Source organism: Narcine bancroftii, chromosome 1 (assembly GCF_036971445.1).
Source record: "Narcine bancroftii isolate sNarBan1 chromosome 1, sNarBan1.hap1, whole genome shotgun sequence".
In the NCBI taxonomy this organism is placed as follows: domain Eukaryota; kingdom Metazoa; phylum Chordata; class Chondrichthyes; order Torpediniformes; family Narcinidae; genus Narcine; species Narcine bancroftii.
The window spans coordinates 204318994-204339835 of record NC_091469.1 but is presented as its reverse complement, the minus strand read 5'-3'; the positions used below and the strand labels follow the sequence as shown (position 1 = coordinate 204339835).

The 20842-nt window shown below is 40.3% G+C and overlaps 1 protein-coding gene across 9 annotated transcripts in view; it reads right to left on the bottom strand.

Annotated features, from left to right (window-relative positions):
• Positions 1-20842, bottom strand: part of dennd1a (DENN/MADD domain containing 1A) — a 536086-nt gene that overhangs the window by 7167 nt on the left and 508077 nt on the right. For 8 of the 9 annotated variants that reach the window (XM_069888520.1, XM_069888538.1, XM_069888577.1 and 5 more), the window contains one exon: positions 252-501. In XM_069888520.1, coding sequence (XP_069744621.1) covers positions 252-501 — 250 coding nt within the window. Of the gene's footprint in view, positions 1-251; positions 502-2444; positions 2571-20842 lie in introns of all 9 variants that reach the window. The other variant, XM_069888617.1, reaches the window with a different exon arrangement.

The following is a 20842-nucleotide window of genomic DNA, read 5'->3' as shown; positions in this document are numbered from 1 at the left end:
GCAGAATAATTCCAGTAAGATTAAGAACTGCTGCAGAACTCAGTGGAGCACAGGAGGCAGATAGGGTACACACGCCTCTCATCAGAAGTCCAATGTTCAAGCAAAACTGAGACCTTCTTCCCTCTGGGTGGGATTTGACTGAATCCATCCACTGCACCCTTCAAGATTCAACCCACGCGATTTGCCTGCTCCCTGCCATTGGGAGGACGAAGAATTGTATTATATGAACAGCACAAAATCATTGCTCAAACCTGAGATCCAAATGGATTTTCTAGTTCTTCCTCTTTAGGTGTCCTCAGATCTTCCAAACTCTTCGCTTGACTGAGTGGCTGATGTTGTGAAGTTACCTTAAAACTGCTGAAAAGGTCATCCAATAACTTCACATCCATATTCCTGGCTGGTACTGACAAGTTGGGAAAAGTGGCATGTCCTTGTCTCTTCTCAGTACTCAATGCCTCACTATCAGTCTCAGATTCCTTTAAAGTTTTGTATGGTTGTGGCCTGGTAAATGGGTAAAGGAAAAAAAGGCCAAATTAGGTTTGGATCTAAAATAAATTCAAGCAACCTTACCGAAAGAATTTCACATTGTCAGTTGCACAAAGCAGTGAATAACAAATTCAAAATCTCAGGAGCACAGAATACAAAGCATGCTTGGTTAGGTGCCCTGCCTGGAATTGAAGTGTTGATTGCAGGCTCTAAGGCCAGATATTATGAATTCCAAAGAAACGATACAGCTGTATTGCATCTTTGTGCTCAGTCTTAATCTAGAATTGTTCCAGTGAGACGCTCACTTATATTTAATAAACAATCTTGTTTTTTTTAGGTATTGGTTTTCAAAATGTGGTTTTCTGAATCTATCCCTAATTTTAAAGCAGTCCTTAAAACAGTCTGTTTTCTTTCACGTTCATATGGAGCATTGTTTACTGTTCTCCCTTTCAGAAATCTAGGGTTTATAATCCGTAGCTGGTCTCCCATGATGTTAAGTCTGATGTTGAATCAACCATAATAACATTATAATTTGGTTGATATGGTTTGCAGTGTGAAAAATAAAAAAAAATTATTTAAAAAACCCATAATAACTTTATCATCAACAGAATGAATCCTTGACCTTTTCCCAAAAAGCGAGCACACAGTTGCTAAGATGGCCTATTCTATTCTCACACGTTAGCTGGGCTCTATTCACATTACCTGCCCTCATGAATCATTTCTCTCTGATTTACACTCCATCAAAACAAAGGCATTAAAAAAAATTCAATCCCACAAATGTGATTCATGTTTTTACTAGAGAGAAAGGAAAGTAAAGCTCAAAGGATCTGAGCATTATACCAACTCTATCCTTTTGGTTTAACACCAAATCAAAAACAATTTAAATTATGATTACATGTTATTAACATGTATATAGACTTCATTCCATTCGATAGGTAGACCTCACATGTGAGCTGTCTTAGAGAGTAAAGTCTTTATTCCACACCGCTCCAGAATTTTGAAGGATATCAAAAATTTTATTCAGGAAAATGAGGCGCTAGGTTAGTTATAGATGTGACTCAGAAAAGTATTGCAATTGGACAAAAATAAATTAAAATAATCCAAAATACAATTTGGAATATTGAGAGTCATCTGATCTTGGAAAAGTTTTAAATTGTTTTCCAGAACATAAATGGCTTAACATTTTTTTATAGTGCCTTCACAAAGGCACTGCTTTCACCAGAGTTCAATGTAGAATACTTTAATTTCTTTGTCATCTCTTGGACAGTGAAATTGCCTGCCTCCAGACTTGCCCTACCACCATTTCTGATGCAAATGTGCCATGAACAAGCTCTGCATTGGTCTGAATTCCAAATTAAGGCAGAGCCTGGCAGCTGTCAAACAAACTGTGGCATATGTTCAGGTGACAGGCAGAATTAGACCCTCAAAATATCATTCACTTTTTTTGGTAGCATTTCAGACAATAAGACAAAAAAAAAATAAAACATTGAAGAATTTGCACTTTAAATTCACAACTAATGAAAATAATAAAAGCAGTGATGTTTATTTGTATTAAGGCTTTTCTTTGATAGTTTAAGATAAAAGACAACTAAAATACTAGATACAGTGACCTATTGACTAAAGGCTTGGTTGATAAAAGACAAACACATCCAAGTCTTCATGCTGTCATGAAATAAATCCTTGCCTGCATGCTTACAAACTGCACTTTGACCCACAGTTAAAAGATCATGCATAACATCTGCAACAACCTGTTACTGTATGAGCAACATAAACATCTGCCATGTAGGGAAATGCAATAAATAATTCTAGCCAAGGTAGCAAAAAAATGATATTTGCTTTACTCTAAAAGACAGCTTTGCATTGTACATTTATATACCGTTCAAACCACACACACTCAATCTGACAGTCACACACTAATTTCCACCATCAACAGAGTATGAAAGAAGAAGCCATTAGACCATTCAAAAGGAGTGAAGAGAAAGCTTTCAGAGAAGGCAGATATAGAGTTCTCTTCATGGTGAAGTTCATCATCAGAAGATTCCTCGGAAAGGAACACTGTGTAGTGTCGTGTGGGTCTTACGATGCTGAAGAAAACAGGAAGAAAGTTTAATTTTACTTAGTGAAGAGAAGAAAACTGGAGAATTATTGCCGATAAAACAAGACAACCCACCAGCATTCAAACCATTCTGGAGTGGTGACATGAAATACGATTTTAATATTGGAACATTCACGATTACAAAACAATACAGCTGACCATTGTTTTCTTAAATGAGAATTATTTTAATTGATAAAGTGTGTGTGTAACCAGTCTCCAACATCATTACACCATCCCTGATGAAAGGCCCAGGCCCAAAATGTTGGTTACCCTTTATTTCGCTGACCTGCTGATTTCTCCAGCACTCAACCCCAAGCGTCTGCAGACTTTCTTGTTTAACTGATAATAAAGCCGCTCCTGTTCTTGGGAAAGTAGCTATTTTCAGAATGATCCCTTCCTGCCATTCACAGGATTTTAACACATTAAATTTGCCTCAATCCCACGTTCTAAAATTAGTGTTAAACAGGAAAATCTGCAAAATCACTTTGATCATATTGTAAAACATAAAAGTGCTGGAGAAACTCAGCAAGTTATGCAGCATCTATAGGAAGTCAAGGGTAACCAACAGTTCAGGCCCGACCCTTCTTCAAAGGTCTGAGCTAAAAGCAGAGAGGTGCTTGAATAAAAAGGTGGGGAGGGGCAGGAGAGGAGGGAGGAAGGGGCAGGGGAGGAGCAGAGGCTAATAAGCAAGAGGTCATAATGGATAGGGTTGGGAGAGAAGAATAAAAAAGCTGAGGGGATACGGGGAGTGGGTGGCTCTCTGAATAGATGCTGCCTGACCTGTTGAGTTTCTCCAGCACTTCTGTGCATTGCTCTAAAATTGGTCCTCTTTAATCTGACAAGTTGAAGATTTTCCCACAAATGACAAGGAAGATAGAAGCTGCCCACGCATTGCAAAATAAACAAATGCTTCGTGGCCACATATCTGATACCCGGTTCCTGATTTTGTCAGTTATTTGCCAGGAATTGCATGCATTTTGCCCAGACCCTGCCATAGCTTCTTCCTGCACTTTTACTTGATATGTACTTCCTTACGATTTTCAAGTTGCATCAAGAAGTGAAAGCCATTCTCTAATAATTCTTCTGCAATTATTTTAAATCCAGACTTTCCACAGCGACCGCCGCACCCACTTGGAAAATTCACCTAATGCCGAGAGATGCTCAGAAATGAAAGCCAATGTGAAAACTAACTATTATGAGCAAATACAAAAATGGCAATGATAGGTTTGTGACCCTCACAATTCCATGTGACAAAAAAGGCCATTCAGCCCATTGAATCTATGCCAGTTTACAAAGTGATCAAATTTCTCAAATAATTTATCCCATAATGTATTCTCCCAATTTTTCCATCAATTCCACCATCCACTTACATATGAACATGGGTCTTTAACCAGAGCACCTAGGGGAAACCCATGAGGCAACAGTGAGAATGTGCAGACAGGAGTGGAGGTCCAGATTGAACCCAGACAGTTGGAACTTGAAATCACCCAACAAGACGGCACCGTTAAGAAATGTGAGTTACCTAGACCCCGATAGGTGAATACTCAAAAATGAGTAGGAAAGAAACACAAAGAATGCAAATGTTGGAATCTTGAGTCTGTATCATGCAATGACTTGTTTCCTTTCCTTCCCAGGACTATCCCATTGGTCACCTTCCTGCAACTGCTCTTAAACGTGTGGGCATCTTGTTTGCACATGTTGCACATTGCCAGCAAGAACTGTCTAATGCTGGGCAACAATGGTTAGCTTGATTGATCTTTACTTTTTTAAAAAACATCAATTATAATTATATACTATAATTATAGATCCCAAACTGATACCCAGGAAAAGATGCCAAATTGCTCTGGTCTGCATAGGTCGGTGGGTGCTGATCACTGATGTGGTGCTGATTACAAATGCAGCTTCATTAATTAAAATTATTTTGAAGTACAGCATCAAATTTTAAATATTGTGTTACAACACAAAGGATGCACCTTAACCCATCATCAATGTTGGCTCTCAGAGGGACACCCTCATTTCAAAAGCGATAATGTTACTAAATCTGCAATCAATACATTTGATTGCAGGGTTAGTAACCTTGAAGAAGGAAGGGCTCATTGGTTAAATATCTTTACCTCCTATGGATGCTACGAGACCTGCTGTTCTTCCAGCACTTCTATGGTTTTTACTGCAATCACAGCATCTGCAGACTTTTGTTTTTCACAACAATACATTTCTTGACTGATTTGAATAACATGACTCCAAATCCCATTATGGTACTCACAACAGTTCATACCACTAATGGTGGCGATTTCTGGAAAGTTGTAAAAACCCAATTGGTTCTATAACTTCCAACAAGACAGGAACATCTGCCATTCATTCAGAGTCTGGGTCAGTCTTATTTGCCCCTTGAGCCACTCACTCAGTTCATTAAATATGGGCCACCTTCTGTGAATGCATTAAAACAAAACTTGTTAATGACAATTCTTTGAATTAAATGATTTGCCAAATTATTGAACTGTTTCATTAGTGCTACAGCTAAATAAGGGTGACTATACAGCTATGAGGGAGGAGCTAGCCAAAATAAAATGGAAGGACATTCTAGTTGGGAGGACAACTGGGCAAAAATGGCTGGTATTTCTACATTTTTAACAGGATTCAGAATATTTTCATTCCAAAGAGTAGGAAAGGCTCTTCAAAGAGCAAATGGCAGCCGTGGTTGACAAAGGAAATCAAGTGCAGTATCAGGTCCAAAAGAAATAAGTGTAAGACGGCAAAGCAGAATGGGAGCTTAGAGGATTGGGAAGCCTTTAAAAAACAGAGAGAAACTAAGAAAGTCATTTGGGAGGGGAAAATGAAGTACGAGGGTAAATTGGCAAGTATTATAAAATGGGATAGCAAAAGCTTCTTCAGTTATGTTAAAAGGAAGAAATTGGTTAGGGCCAAAATTGGGCCCTTGAAAATGGAGAAAGGTGAAATTATCAATGGGAACATGGAGATAGCTGAGGAATTAAAAAAATACTTTGCATCTGTTTTCACCAAGGAGGATATAGGTTATGATCAGATAAGTGGTAGGGGCCAAGCAGTATCTAGGGACTTGGTGAAATTACCTAAGGAAACAGAGAATCTGATGGATATTCAGATCCAGAAGCAGGTGGTTGTGAGCAAATTGTTAGAACTGAGGCCTGATAAGTCCCTGGGCCTGATGGGCTGCATCCCAGGGAGCTTAGAGAGGTTGCTCTGGAAATTGAGGAAGCACGAGTTGACATTTTCCAAAGTTCTTTAGATTCGGGGGAAGTGCCTGCAGACTAGAGAGTGGCTGATGTTGTACCACTTTTTAAGAAGGGAGGGAGAGAGAATACGGGAAATTATAGACCGGTCTGCCTGACGTCGGTGATGGGGAAGATATTGGAATCCATCATTAAAAGAGAAATAGCAGAACACGTAGGAAGGAATAATAGTATCGGCGCTCATCAGCATGGGTTCCTTAAAGGAAAATCTTGCTCGACTAATCTCCTGGAATTTTTCGAGGATGTAACAAGGAGGGTGGACTCGGGAGAGCCAGTGGATGTGGTGTACTTGGACTTCCAGAAAGCCTTTGATAAGGTCCCACACAGGAGGCTAGTTAGCAAAATCAAGGAGCATGGTATGGGGGGGGGGGGGGGGGTAGAGTGCTGTCATGAATAGAGAGTTGGTTGAGAAATAGGAAACAAAGGGTTGGGATAAACGGGTCATTTTCTGGATGGCAGGATGTGACGAGTGGGGACCCGCAGGGTTTGGGGTTGGGCCCTCAGTTGTTAATCATTTATGTAAATGATTTGGATAAGGGGATTAATAACTACATATGCAAATTCGCAGATGACACTAAACTGAGTGGTAGTGTAAAGTGTGAGGAGGATGTCAGGAAATTGCAAGGGGACTTGGACAGGTTAGGAGAGTGGGCAGAAAAATGGCAGATGAAGTTTAAAGTGAGTAAATGTGAGGTTGTCCATTTTGGAGGCAGCAGAATATTATGTAAATGGAGATAAGCCAGGGAGTGGGGTAATGCAAAGGGATTTGGGCGTACTTGTTCACCAGTCATTGAAAACTAGCATGCAGGTTCAGCAAGCGGTGAAGAAGCCGAACGGGATGTTGGCTTTCAAAAAGAGGGGATTGGAGTATAGGAGTAGAGAATCCCTCCTACAGATGTACAGGGCCCTGTTGAGACCTCACCTGGAGTATTGCGTCCAGTTCTAGTCCCCATATTTAAGAAAGGACATACTTGAAATAGAGGGAGTGCAGCGAAGGTTAACAAGGTTAGTTCCTGGGATGGCAGTATTGTCATACACGGATAGGTTAGAAAGACTTGGATTATATGCGATGGAGTTTAGAAGGATGAGGGGAGACATGGTCGAGGTATTTAGGATTATCAAAGGGCTTGACAGGGTGAAATCAGAGCACATGTTCCCAATGATGGGAGAGACTAGGACTAGAGGGCATAGTTTAAGAATACAGGGAAGGCCATTGAACACAGAAATGAGGAGAAATGTTTTTACCCAGAGAGTTGTGGGTCTGTGGAATGCATTGCCACAGAGGGTAATGGGGGCAGATTCGTTGGATAGATTTAAGAGAGAGTTGGATAAGGCTCTTTGTGGGCAAGGGAGTTAAGGGTTATCGGGATAAGGCTGGAATTGATTGTTGAAAGGGAAAGATCAGCCATGATCCGATAAATGGTGGTGCTGGCTCGACAGGCCAATTGGCATACTCCAGCATCTATTGTCTATTATTGTCTACTTAACCACTCACATTCATTTACTGATAAAATTTCAATTATAATTCTGATGTGAATTCTACTATTTTTAGATACATGAGAGAAAAAATATTAACCTGTTCTGAAATAACTTCTTTTAGCTCCTTAGGATGGGTATCGAACCCATCTCCTTTTGTGCTCATGTTGATTGGTCATTTGTTGTCTGTTGAATGGTCAAAGCAGTGAGGTTTGAGGCATAAGAGTCACCTTTTCCTGTTTTATCTCCACAAATGCACACTATGGTGCAACGGCATAAAGTCTACAGTAGTTCTCCTCTTCACCCACCATAACATTGACAGAAACCAGAGTAGTGATGTAAGGGCTGAAATAGGCAGCAGGAAAATTCCTGTGGAAACTCTTTCCTTTTGTTCTAACTCCACCTTCTGAGCTTATTGAGTCCATATAACACATCTTATACAGAGCACCAAACTATCCCAACAGTGCGAAGCTCTCCTGTAACCTGATAACCACAGCCCACATTTTGGCATCTGGCTCAAGTGGTAATTATTTTGTATTCCAACACTGGCAATCTATAGGCCATTTCAGATAGGCAAAAACTTAGGATGTAAAGGCGGAAAAAATCCACCAAAACGCATAAAAACCTACCTTTCTAAATGTGTGGAGGTGGTCTCCGAGCCACATATTCCAACCCCTCTCTGAGAGAGATAATCTCCACAGCACAGCCCTCCGCCAATCAATCTGAATTGGCAGCTGCGCTAGGCGGCTGTTTGGGGGCAGGCTGATGATGCTGTCAGCCCACGACCCATCTCCCCATTCACCCTTCTCTCTCCAAGTCAGGGGAGGTGGGGAGCCATGGGGCAGTGGGGACCAGTTAGGCTGCGAGGGCAGTTGGGGCAGCGGGGACCAGAGGGGCAGCAAGGACTGGCGTGGCAGTGGGACCATCAGGGGGTGACTGGTGCGGGCTGGGACAGTCATACTGGGCTACTTCGGCCTTCGGGGATGCTCTCTGCGGCTCAAAACACAGCAGAGCAGTGGCCGTCTTCCCTACCCACAATCCCCCATGCAACTGGAACTGTTCTGGGAATCATAGAGTGATTTCAGCAGTGTGGGGGATTATAGGTAGGGAAGACGGCCATTGCTCTGCTGTATATTGATGACGGGTGGCACTACACATGGATGCAGATGGCGCTATGAGGCGCCTCTACTTTGAATTGGACGCTGGAGCAGCCTTTTTGGGCTGCAGTCTGAAATGGTAAGTTCAAGATTTTGGAATAAGGGGTGGCCCTTAGCCAGTCTCCAGGCAGAGGCCCGATCTGAAATGGCGTTTTGATTCCAAATCGCCAGCACCCCCCATTTCCCACTAGCCCCTGTCCAACCACTCCCACACTGGCCACCTCCCCTCTGCGCATTCGGTCTCGATGAAGGGTTCTGACCGGAAATGTCAACTATTCTTTTTCCACCCAGGCTACCTGACACTTCATGTATCTAAAAATAGAATTCACAGAATTATAATTGATATTTCATCAGTAAATGAATGTGTGTGGTGATAGGCTCTGCAGTTAAGTAATAATGAAACAGTTCAATAATTTGGCAAATCATTTAATTCAAAGAATTGTCATTAACAAATTTTGTTTTAATGCATTCACAGAAGGTGGCCCATATTTAATGAACTGAGTGAGTGGCTCAAGGGGCAAATAAGACTGACCCAGACTGCTGTTTCAGACCTAGACTCTGAATGAATGGCAGATGTTCCTGCCTTGCTGGAAATTACAGAACTGAGTTACTGAGTTCCTCCAGCAGGTTGGGGTTTTTTTTGCTCTAGATTCCAGTGTCTGCAGCTTCTTATGACTGCAGAGACTGACTACTTGATAGGATCTGATTGGATGTGTCGAGTTTGGGTCAAGTGTAAATTCTGATAGAACATATGTGCTTGGATTATGCTTCCCCCTGCCATTTCAGTTCATTTCTTTTATCTTGCTCAGGGTGATTTGCTTCGTTTCACTGCCCGCACCTCTGCTCTTGATTAATGTATGACAAAAATCTTATTTCCCATCCTACTGGTTAAGTCTGGTGACTGGTTGGGTTTGGATTGACTGTGGTCTAGTCAGGTGTAAAGCTCACCTGAAGGCAGACCTACATGTTAGCCATGGTGGTGAAGGCAGGGAGGAATGTTGACATTATAAGTAAACCCAATCCAGTCCTGCACCAGTGCTATTTTATAATGGGCTGCTGGCCAGCAGTCTGTCAGAGAAACTCTTGGCAATTCACTAAGCTTTCAAATATATACCAGAATAAACCATTGCAGGATTGTGTTCGAGGAAGCAAGGACTCATCTTTACTTCAAAAGTATTATTGGTAAAAAAAACTTCAAAGATGCAGTGTTCATGGGTGATCCAGCACTGCACGACTTTCCATACAACATCACTCGCTGTACTGCCATCGTTATGCTAACAGATTTATTTGTGAGTTGTCTTAAAGGTAGCTCTACTCAGCCAGATGTTAAGAAACAGTCAATGTTAAATGTGCTCCAATTTATCATTTAGAGACAAGAAATAGGAATTACACCATAAACTAAAAGTCTTGCGCATTTTCATAATGTGCAAATATATTCTAAATATTATTGATGTCTGGAAACAAAATTCTTTACAGGGTCACCCTGAATTTTTTTTTCCTCTCTTTTAATTCTATGCTTCTTTTGACTTCCAAGGTTCTGGAATTATATTCTCAGCAAAAACACCCAGCATTGCTAATTAATCTGATTCAGTGAGCCATCCTGACGACTACCACCCGCTACCTGTTTCGAATTCCCACTGAGGAAGCTGTCTGCAGAAAGGCAGGTCACAGCAAGTGTTGGTACACAGAAAGCATCCACAACTAATACAAAAGGAGATTTTCTGTCCATCTCAGCGATGTATGCCACCAATCTGCCTCCTAATCCTTGGCTGAGCTACAATGCGGATGACTTCCCCTCTCTATTTTAATGTCTAGTTATCATGTCCTCTGTTACTGTTTGCGTGTGACAACGGTGACAGCAGAGGCTGTTCCTTGTTAAATATCGTGTAACAAATTCAGCCCAACATAAACTAAGATTCACTTCAAAGCTTCTGATGGTGTGGGCTTATTCTAATGAGGAAGGACCATATCTGTCACAATGGATTAAAAATCTCAGTGAATTTTGATCAAGAAACACACAACAAATCCAGATATATGTAAAAAATATTAACACTATTTACAAAAAAACAAATTTTTATTATTGTTTAATGAAGTGTCCTTGCACTGTAATATAAAACAAAAATAGAAAATATTTTTAAACATAGTAACAATCTTACTCTGTAGGAATACGTTGCATGGACTGAAATAACACAGTGTGATTCTTTTATAAAAAAAGATAAAAAGATAATGGCACAAAAAAATGAATGTATCTTTCTATACAGATGTTAAGGACTCCTGTACCTTGTCTCTTTGGCTGCCTTATGCTCAGTTTCAGAGCGGGGGAAATAGCACCCCTCTCGAGTGTTCTACATCCTGCAATAGAATCAAGCTTTAGGAGCATCGCCAGCTTGGATTGGGGTGGCTTTGATCAGTAACCCGACCCATATTGCCGTGATGCCTTTCAGCTGGTAGCTTGAGTGGCTGACACAGAAAATGGAACATTGTCCCATTTAACTGAGCTGGTTTCAGAAATGACGAGGGTGAACAGGGTTCCAATTCTCTGCGTCAGTTTCCCTCAAGACTCAGTCCAGATGAAGCTCATGTAAAATACACTGAAAATCCAACAGTTCAAGGGGAGGCATGGCCTATGGAACATGCCACTTGAGAACATTCTAACCTTAAAGTTTACACCAAACCGTGTTAAATAAACATCAATTACCAGCAACTCCATAATTCTATTGAAACTATTCACGATTGTTGAAAAAAAATTGAGATTTTCAGTGAAAATACTGCAACGAAAGATTGAATCTTCTATTTCTAACTACCTGTATCTAGTTTGAGATATTTTGCAAAACAATATAAAAGATGAATAATCCCAAGTGTTTTATAAAATGTTTTTTTTTTCCAAAAAGATTGGTCAAGCTAATCAGGCTTAAATTTGATTATAAAGACGCAAACTTCAGTTAATTTCCCTACTCTTCCTCCAGATGTAATGTCAGATTCCCTTGGCTGATGGGAAGCATCAAATTCCTCCTGGACTTTGCCACACTGCACAGTATGTTGATGTCTGTTCTCCCTCTGTGGAAGTGGCTGGCTCCCAAAATTGGAAGGGTGCAATATGAACAACCAGAAACAGAAGGTGGTGCCTGGCATCCCATTGTGTCTCACTTTACCCATTATACCTTGCATTCCCAAAACAACAAAGCAGAAGTCTGTGAAACAAAGAACACTCCTGGCAAAAGCACGTCCCCACATCAATGTGGTTTGGAACCAATATACCCTGAATGACAAACTTTCCTCGCACTGATCCTAAGCATCATGTTTTGTGCTGCATGGATTTATCATCATTATTAAGAAATTATTTCATGTTTTTGAGACTATAATAAAATAACTACAATTTCAGTGATTACAAAGTTTACAGTTAGATAAAGTCATATTGCTACATCATTTCCTTGCACTGTACACACAGCCATCCATTTGTTCTTGTAGCTCTACCTTAGAGAGAATAAGAGGACCACTCAATATCAGGAGGTGCAGCTCATCCACCACAGAACAAGTAATAAACAAGTCCCAAAGTTCACGCAAACTATTCTGCAATGTTCTGTTCCCTCATCAATCACCTTCCTGAATTCATATGGAAACATGAACTAGGGTGCTAATGGATTAGTGTAATTACCTCCAGGATGACAGAAAATTGAGGACAGTACAGCAGAGACACAGGCTATTTAATCCACGTCTTCACCAAACATGATGCCAAATTAAACCAAATCTCTGCTGCTTGCACATGATCCACATCCCTCCATTCCCGCATACCATGTATCTGGAAATCTCTGAAACACAACTATCATGTCTGCTTCCATCATTATCCCTGCAGCCAGTTCCAGGCACCCACCACTCTGTGTAAAACTTGCCCTGCACATCTCCCTTAAACTTTCCTCCCTCTCACCTTAAATACATGTCCTCAAGCATTTGATATTTTTAACCTTAAGAGAAAGTTCTGACTGTCTACCCTATCTATGCATCTCCAAATTTTATAAACATATAAGTTGTGTCCCCTCCAGCCTCCAACACTTCAGAGAAAGCAATCCAAATTTGTCCAAACTTTCCTGACAGCTCACACCCTCTAATCCAGGGTATATCCTGGCAAGCCTCTTCCATGCCTTTTACAAAGTTCCACATCCTTCTGCTAATGGAATGACTAGAATTGCACACAGTATTTCAATTGCAGCCTAAACAAAGTTTTATGAATTTGCAATATAACTTCTTTACTTTTGTACTCAATACCCCACCCAATGAAAGCAAGCATGCCTTATTCCTTCTTTACCACCTTAATCTACTCATGTGGCCACTTTATAGGACCAATGGACTTGGACGCCCCCGACCTCCCCTGATTCCTCTGTACATCAACAAGGCTCCTGCCATTAACCGAACACTTCACCCTCTTGCACATGTTCCAAAAGTGTAACCCCTCACAATTGCTTGGATAAAACTCCATCTGCCATTCCTCTGCCCACTTTTGCATCTGCTCTGTCTTGCTGCCCGCCACACAGTTCACAACTTCACAAATCTTTGTGTCATCTGCAAACTTACCCATCAACCATATTTTCACACATATAATGTGCACACATATATAACATGCAGAAAATCATAAATTGTAAAAATATTTTTGTATAACGCGCACATGCATATACCACGTAGGTGTAGTATTCTAAATTCTGTCTGGGAAAATCACTTTGCATATAAATGGGACATGAGACAAAGCACATACCAGTATTTGCCATAGTTTATCTCCTGCAATTAATACTAAATCAACTTCCCTCAGAGGTGTCAACTGCCCATTATATAGATATCCTTCCGCAAAACATTAACAAGCTTTGAAGATGAATCAATTAAACAGATCAAAGACAAGTTTCAGAGTTAAGCAGGATTTTAATTCTAATGTTTTCTCATATCAGAGGCACTTGATATGCTCATCTCCTTCCTCAGTGATGGGTCTGGGTCATTGACACTGATAAAGTGCAGTGCCCTAGTCAGAATGTCTGGTTTATATGAATACCATGGCCTTCAGTACAAAGAGATAATCCCAAGATCAAAATTTCCCACACCCGCTATAAATTGTGCATGTTCTTTCAATGCCACTATTATATTTCCATGCCCACTATAAATTGGCAGTTTGACTTTCCCACACCCACTATTAATTGTGTTTTCCTTCAACATGTAAAAATATTCTTGCATAGCATGCACACGCATATAACACGCAGAAGGATGCCTGGTTTGTAAAATATGCATATAATGTGCACATTATACTTTACTCATATCATCAGAAAACTAAGATAATCCAACCCAGGCAGGTCCCCCTGCTTTAACAAAGCAGAGAGGGGGTCCTGGTCAGCAAGGACTGAGCCCACCAAAATGATGTTTGTGCCTCCCACCAACAATACACAATCTCTCACTGCACATCATTTCTTACCAGTGACCAAGCACCTGAGAAGCAGTGAAACACAAAAGTCTGCAGATGCTGTGATTGTAGTAAAAGCACAGAAATACTGGAGGAGCTCAGGAAGTGTTGCAGCATCTATAGGAGATAAGATATATATAACTGACATTTTGGGCCTGAGCCCTTTTTCAAGGTTTGAGTAAAAAGCAGTCAGGCATCTGAATTAAAAGGCTGGGGAGAAGGAAAGAAAGGGTAGGGGGAGGAGCACAGACCAACAGGAAAAAGTGTTAATTGGATATTGAGAGGAGGAGGAGGACAGGAGAGAGGAAAGGTGAAAATTGATTGGAGGGAGGGAAGGTTGGCTCTGTGAATGTAGACTCTGTGAATGTAGAGTGGGGGGAAAGGAGACAAAGGCAAAAGGCAAGAGAGACAGAGCTATAGGAAAGGAGACTGGGATAAATGGGCAGGGGCATGTTAATGTCATCTGGTTGATAAGATGAGGTGTTGTTCCTCAAATTTTCAAATGGTCTCAGTCCAGCAATGCATGAGATCATGGACAGGCATGTCAGCAAGGGAATGGTGGGGAGAGAATTGAAACAGGTGGCCACTGAGAGATCCACGAGGTGTAGGTGGACAGTGCCGAGGTGCTCAATGAAATAATTTCCCAGTTTGCATCCAGTCTCTCCAATGTAGAGGAGAACACAATGGCTGCACCAGATGTAGATGATCCCTGCAGATTCACAAATGAATTGTTGCTTCACTTGGAAGGACTGCTTGGGCCCCATATGGTGGTGAGGGAGGTGGAGGATCTCCTGAGGTCACAGAGTTAGGTGCCAAGGGGGTGATTGGTGGGAAGAAAGGAGTGGATGAGGGAGTTATGGATGGAGTGATCCCTGTGAAAGGTGGAGAGGGGAGAATGGAATATGTGTCTATTGGTGGGATCACTTAGTAGGTGGCAGAAATGGCAGAGGATGATATATTGGATGCAAAGGCTGGTGGGGTGGTAGGCGAGGACAAGGGGAATCCTGTCTTTGCGACATGTGGATGTGGAGGGAGCCAGGGTAGATGTGTGGGTAATGGAGGATATGTGGGTGAGTGCTGAGTTGATGGTGGTAGAGGGGAAGCCACACTTTTTGAAGGAGGGCATCTTAGATGACCTGGCATGGAAGACGTCCTGGAAGCAGATATGACGGAGACAGGAATTGAGAGGAAGGAATGGAATCCTTACAAGGAACAAGGTGTGAAGAGGTGTAGTCAAGGTAGGTGTAGAAGTTTGTAGGTTTGTAAATGATGTTTGTTGAGGTTTGTCTCCTGACATGGGGACAGAGAGATTGAAAAAATAGGAGAGTTGCTAGAGATGGACTGAGTGGAACTATTTTTAAATTGTTTTTTGGGTCAGCCCTTCTCTTTGTGAATATACTTAAAGGCATTAAAAATGGTATGAATGAACCAGTCAAGCTCCTTCTCCTTCCTTCAAGCTTGTGACAGGACTGCACTATGAGGAGAGGGTCACAGGGGTGGAAGGATTGTGGAGAACATTGGGGGTAGATGGGAAACTCAGTGCCAGTGAACCACTGTCTTGTGAGGGCAGACCAATTTTAATTTTGACCCCTGGTTTCCTGATTTCAAAAGCTTCCACATCTTCTCTCAATCATAAATGTGTAAACATTTAGGTGAATACAGGGTTTAAGATGCCCCCAATAAGGTCCCAATATGCATAGCTATGGGTCAGAAACCAGAATAAAATATGGGAAAGGAAGATTTCTATTTACGCAGCATGCCCCTTTCAGAATTTCCCTCTTCATTGCTTTTGAAGCGCACTGCCTGTTACAATGCTATCAATTGGCACATAGCAAGCGCTCACAAGTAAGCCTTAGAAATAATGACAAGGGCACAGTAGGCCAAGATTCCTCTGGTTATTCAATGAAGTAGTGGGTAGAATCTTTATATTTACTTAAAATGGTAGATTATCCATCCCTTTAATGATTCATTTGAATTGCAATGCAAATGCTTTCTTCATTTCTGCCCTGGTAACGTCAAGTTAGGTTTTTAAGCTGAAGACTCTGTGGTGGAATTTGAATCCATAACTTTCTAACCCAGAGCAAAAAGTGTTCTCCTAAATTCAGGAACAATCTTGCCATGCTGTGGGATTGACTTTCTTCTGTGGTGTAGATTGCCTGTCTTCACTTAATTTCCATTCCAAGTGAATTGAGATGGAGATTATCTGCTGATTTTTAATTGATTTCCTAGCTCCTATCTAGGGCAACATTGTCTGACGGTGGCTCTAAAAAGGATTCCTTCATCCACTGGCCATTCCACTCAGGTAAAATTCATGCCCCCACAGACGACAAAACAAATCAGATTGTAGTAGAATTCTTCAAAGAAGATCCCTTTAAAGGAATAGTCTTGTGGAACAAAGCACAGCTGTAGTAATTCAGGATTGGCTTGTGCATTGCCTCATGACTTTATTGCCTATCCTGGTTAAATTTGCAGTAGTATCACAAGGGCAAACTGGGAGAAACAGAACAATCACAAATCATGTCAGATGTGACAATGTGGGAAGTATGGTAATGAAGATTCGTGTTCAAATTCCAACAAAGCAAGTTGGTGTTTTCCTATCCTGCTATCAATCCTTCTGTCCTCCTATCATTGTCCAAAGCAATCAATAAACCGACTAACTTCTTGGAAGATTCAGAGGAATTAAAATGACATTGAAAGCTGCCAGATATTTTTAGTAACTGATTTTCTTAGCTGCAGCATTGAGTCAGATTGAGCTATTTGCCACCTTCTGCTTGACATGTCCCTGACACCTGCAGGTGTGGCTGAACATGGCCGAGTGGCACACTTGCGTTAAGAAATCTTGGAGAAACTGTTCAGTCCCAGAACAAGAGAATTACTTTTACACAGTGATTTTTCATTCTATTTTTTTTAAAACAGCTACAGAAAGAAAATAGTCCCCATATTCTTATTAACACCACATTGGAAAGTAAAATTAATCAGCAAATTGAAATGCACCACTTAAAAAAATATTACACTCTGAATGCATTAACCTCTACAGCATCTTATCTCAAAGGAACCAGGCAGCTCTTCAAGACTCATATATATTCCAAGCAGTGAATTGTTTGGAAAATATTAATGATGTTCAGATAGGTTTTATATACAAGTGTAATACAAAAATTGGTTAATAAAAGATGTAAATTTTCTAAAGGAATTCAATTATAAATTATCTGACCCATGCAGCAGAGGTCAATGCTCAGTCCTAATTAAAAATACAACAAAACCTTAGAGAAGATTGTTCTCACTGACAAATTAAAGAGCAACATGAAATAAATTATTAGTAGGTAACCATCAATTTATAAGACAGCACTCATCAGCATGTGTGCTCAGGCTGTAGAAAGAGGAATGGGGGGGAAAAAAGGCTTGACATGACAAAATGTCAAATGATATTCCTGAGAATAAATAACACAGACTAGCAGTACTAGATTATAAACTGCAGATTACCTAAAGTAATGACAGCATTTGGGAGCATTAACGGCAGATTTTAGGCTTACATTCTGGACTGAAACCTTTCCTTTATTTTAAAAATATACATCATCATTTTTTTCCCCTCTCGATACATGCTGTTGAAGTCTTGTCTGTTTTATTCTGATTTCATAAAAGCCATGAAATAAGAATACTACCATAAACTGATGTTAAGTAGGTTATTAAAACACTTTGCAACAAGTCTGTAATTCTCACCATATTCCACAAGGAGGCAGTGAAGGTCCACAGCAGACACAAAATAATTCTGAGCAGGAACGTTCAAAGGGCCAACCTTCCAGTCAATGATAACTTACAACTTCTTGAAGGTTGAAAATGTACAAACATTTTGTAATATTGGTGGCAGCAGCAAGAAACATTTATTGATGTTCATCTTTTTGCTGGACTGGATTGCAATTGTCAACAAACTGTTTTTCAGATTGTACAATGAAAAAGTGCCCTAATTGAAAAATGCATGGATTTGTTTAAATTATTTATATTTTCCAGCAAGGAAGATGTACATTTAAAAGGTGCAAAATCCAGCAATAATTTATGTTTGCTGAGATTAAGGTTTATGATAGCAAATATACAAAGTGCAAGCTATGATATGAATTTGTAAACCCAACAAGACTGCATAGAACTTCTGACAGACTGATCAGGTTTACCTGAAGTAGTGTCCTTCTCGTTACAAGGTTAAAAAAAAGCCTAAAGGTGGGGAAATTAGAAAATGAGTGCTTTCATTTTAATGAATCTTTTTTTATTGGCTTTCTTGGCACTTTCTGCTACCCTCTCATTCCTCAGTGAACGGAACATGTCTGTGGCCTGCTCGAGGGTGCACAGGCTTGTCGAGATGGATGGGGCAGATTCCCCAACAGCCTGCCCAACATATGCACAAAATCACACCTCTTCATATGAAAATAGTCTTCAGGCAATTCTCCTATGCCTAGCAGCTTGTCACTTGAAATTCAAGATAACAATGAGTGAGTTAATAAATGTACAAGCATTAGAGACAATGACATGTACATGGTTATCACACACCTTTGGACTCTTATTTCCTTGTGTTGAATGAGTTCATAAAAAATCAGGATAAATCTCAATCATCTGCAAGGGAAAGAAGGTGTTGTCAACAGTGCTGCTATCAGCTGCATTACCTCACCAATAAACAAGCATTGACCTGTATTTGCCAGGAGTCTCTCCTCCAGACTTAACACAGCTTTGGTCCACACATGGAACAAGCTGCTGATTGATAGAGGTGAGGTAGGGAATGGCATTGAGGTGCCCTGGTAGTACTGGTCAAAGGGCATCCAAGGCAGCATGTTCCAGAGAATGATGTCATGCTTCACATGCATGGGGTGATTTCCCAAGACACCACTGCCAGAATTCTTCAGGCCAGCATCCTGGGCTTAAGCATTCATCAATAACCTTCCTGTACAAGGACAGAGGTGGAAATATTCACAGATGATGACACAATTCTGCTGTGAATGAAGCGGCCTTTGCCTTTGTAGCAAGACCACTCAGGTCTCAGTTGATAAGTAAAAGCATTATGCCTTCTCCAACAATGGAGAATCAAACCACTCCGCAATGGCATCCAATGGCGTACCACTGTTGAGAGCCTCTCCATCGACATCCTGAGGTCATTAATGACCAGGAGCTTTGTTGGAGCAGCCACATAATTACTCTGCTCTAAGACCAGGTCTGTGACTACATATCCCAAGGAAAGCAATTCAATGCCTGATACCCCTAGGCACTTTTCCCATGTACTCAGTAAATTTCAGGATGGAATGGAATATTCTCCACCTGCTTGGATGAGTACAGGACCATCAATTCTCAGAGTGCTCCACACCATCCCTGACAAAGCAGCCTGCATGAATGGCAGTCCATCAAACAAGCTGAATATTTTACTTCTTCTACCACCAGTGCACAGTGACTACAGTGTGCTCCACTTACAAAATACATAGCAGTCACTCACCTAGACTACTCTCACAGCACCTCGCTTATCTGAGCTCTCATGTTAAGAAGGACAAGAGCAGTAGGCACTTGGAGTCACCACTACAACATCATCTCCACATGTTCCCTTTCAAGTTGCACACCATTTTGGTAATATCGTCGACTGAATCCTGGAACTTGGTCCCCAACAGTATTGCAACAAGACCTTCAGCAGAAGGATTGCGTCAGTTCAAAAGGGCCACTCTAGTCTTGGGCAATACATTTCTGATAATCCCCAGACTCCAGAAATGAAATAAAAAGAACTTGTGCAAATCAATCAGTGGTAATTGGTACCCATTATTTTATCTCGGCCGAAATTTATCAATCTTCATTGTTACTTGAAGGATAAACATTCTCACAGAATGTTACTGCATTTCTGACTTCAGATGAAACTGGTTCATTATATTAAAGATGCTTTATTGAAGTGTCGTAATCACGTGACATTTCTCCAGAAACCACTTCATGAAGCAAATGATTTTCTGCTTACACAGGTGTTACTCTCAGCAAATATCCATTGTTTTCAGTACTTCAATGGAACAATCAACTCACAATCAACTCTAGTTTTATGGCTCTGTTTACAGCTAGACATAGGAGAAAGAGTGTCTCTTCTAAATGATGTGTGTGTCTTTTCCCTGTTTCCAAACCCACACAGTCTACATATATATAAATAACCTAAATATTAATAATAGTATTATTTTGTAACACCTCCTTCCAATGAAGAAAAAATTTGAACTTGTTAAAAACAAAATTTTAAACTGCAATCTACACATTTTTATTGTAGTTATATTATAAGGTTATACAACACAGACAAATACAACATTTTTAACAACATTGCAAATTTAACATCTTGAAAGGCAATTATCAATTCCATTATCCTTGCCTTTAATATGGGTTTTCATTAAATCACATTATTGCAAAATTAAATTCCAATTTAGCAATTGTCAATTTTTCTTTTTCATTTTATTCAAAAATACTAAAGGATTATGATCAGTGTAAACAACTATTGATCCCTGAGCATTGCGAATGTAAACCTCAAAGCAAATACAAGAAACACTAATTATTTTTCAATAGAATAATTCTTTTGATGTTCATTGAATTTCTTGGTTAGTAAGCCACATCATCACAAACATCGACTGCTGAAAAAAAGTCAGGTGACATAAAATGGCTTTCATTTGATCAAATGTTTCCTGACAAATGGTTGTCCAAATAAAATTTTTGACATTTTTCAGATAGTTATTCAAAGGAAGAGCGATTCAACAAATTTTTTTATCGAACTTTCTGTAATACCCTACCATTCCTAAAAATCTCATAACAACTTTCTTACCTGTGGGAATGGGAAACTCAGAAATCATCTGAACTTTCACCTGGACAGGCACTAATTTTCCTTTTTTTTTTTGAATATTTTATTTTTGTATTTTTAAAATAAATATACATAGTA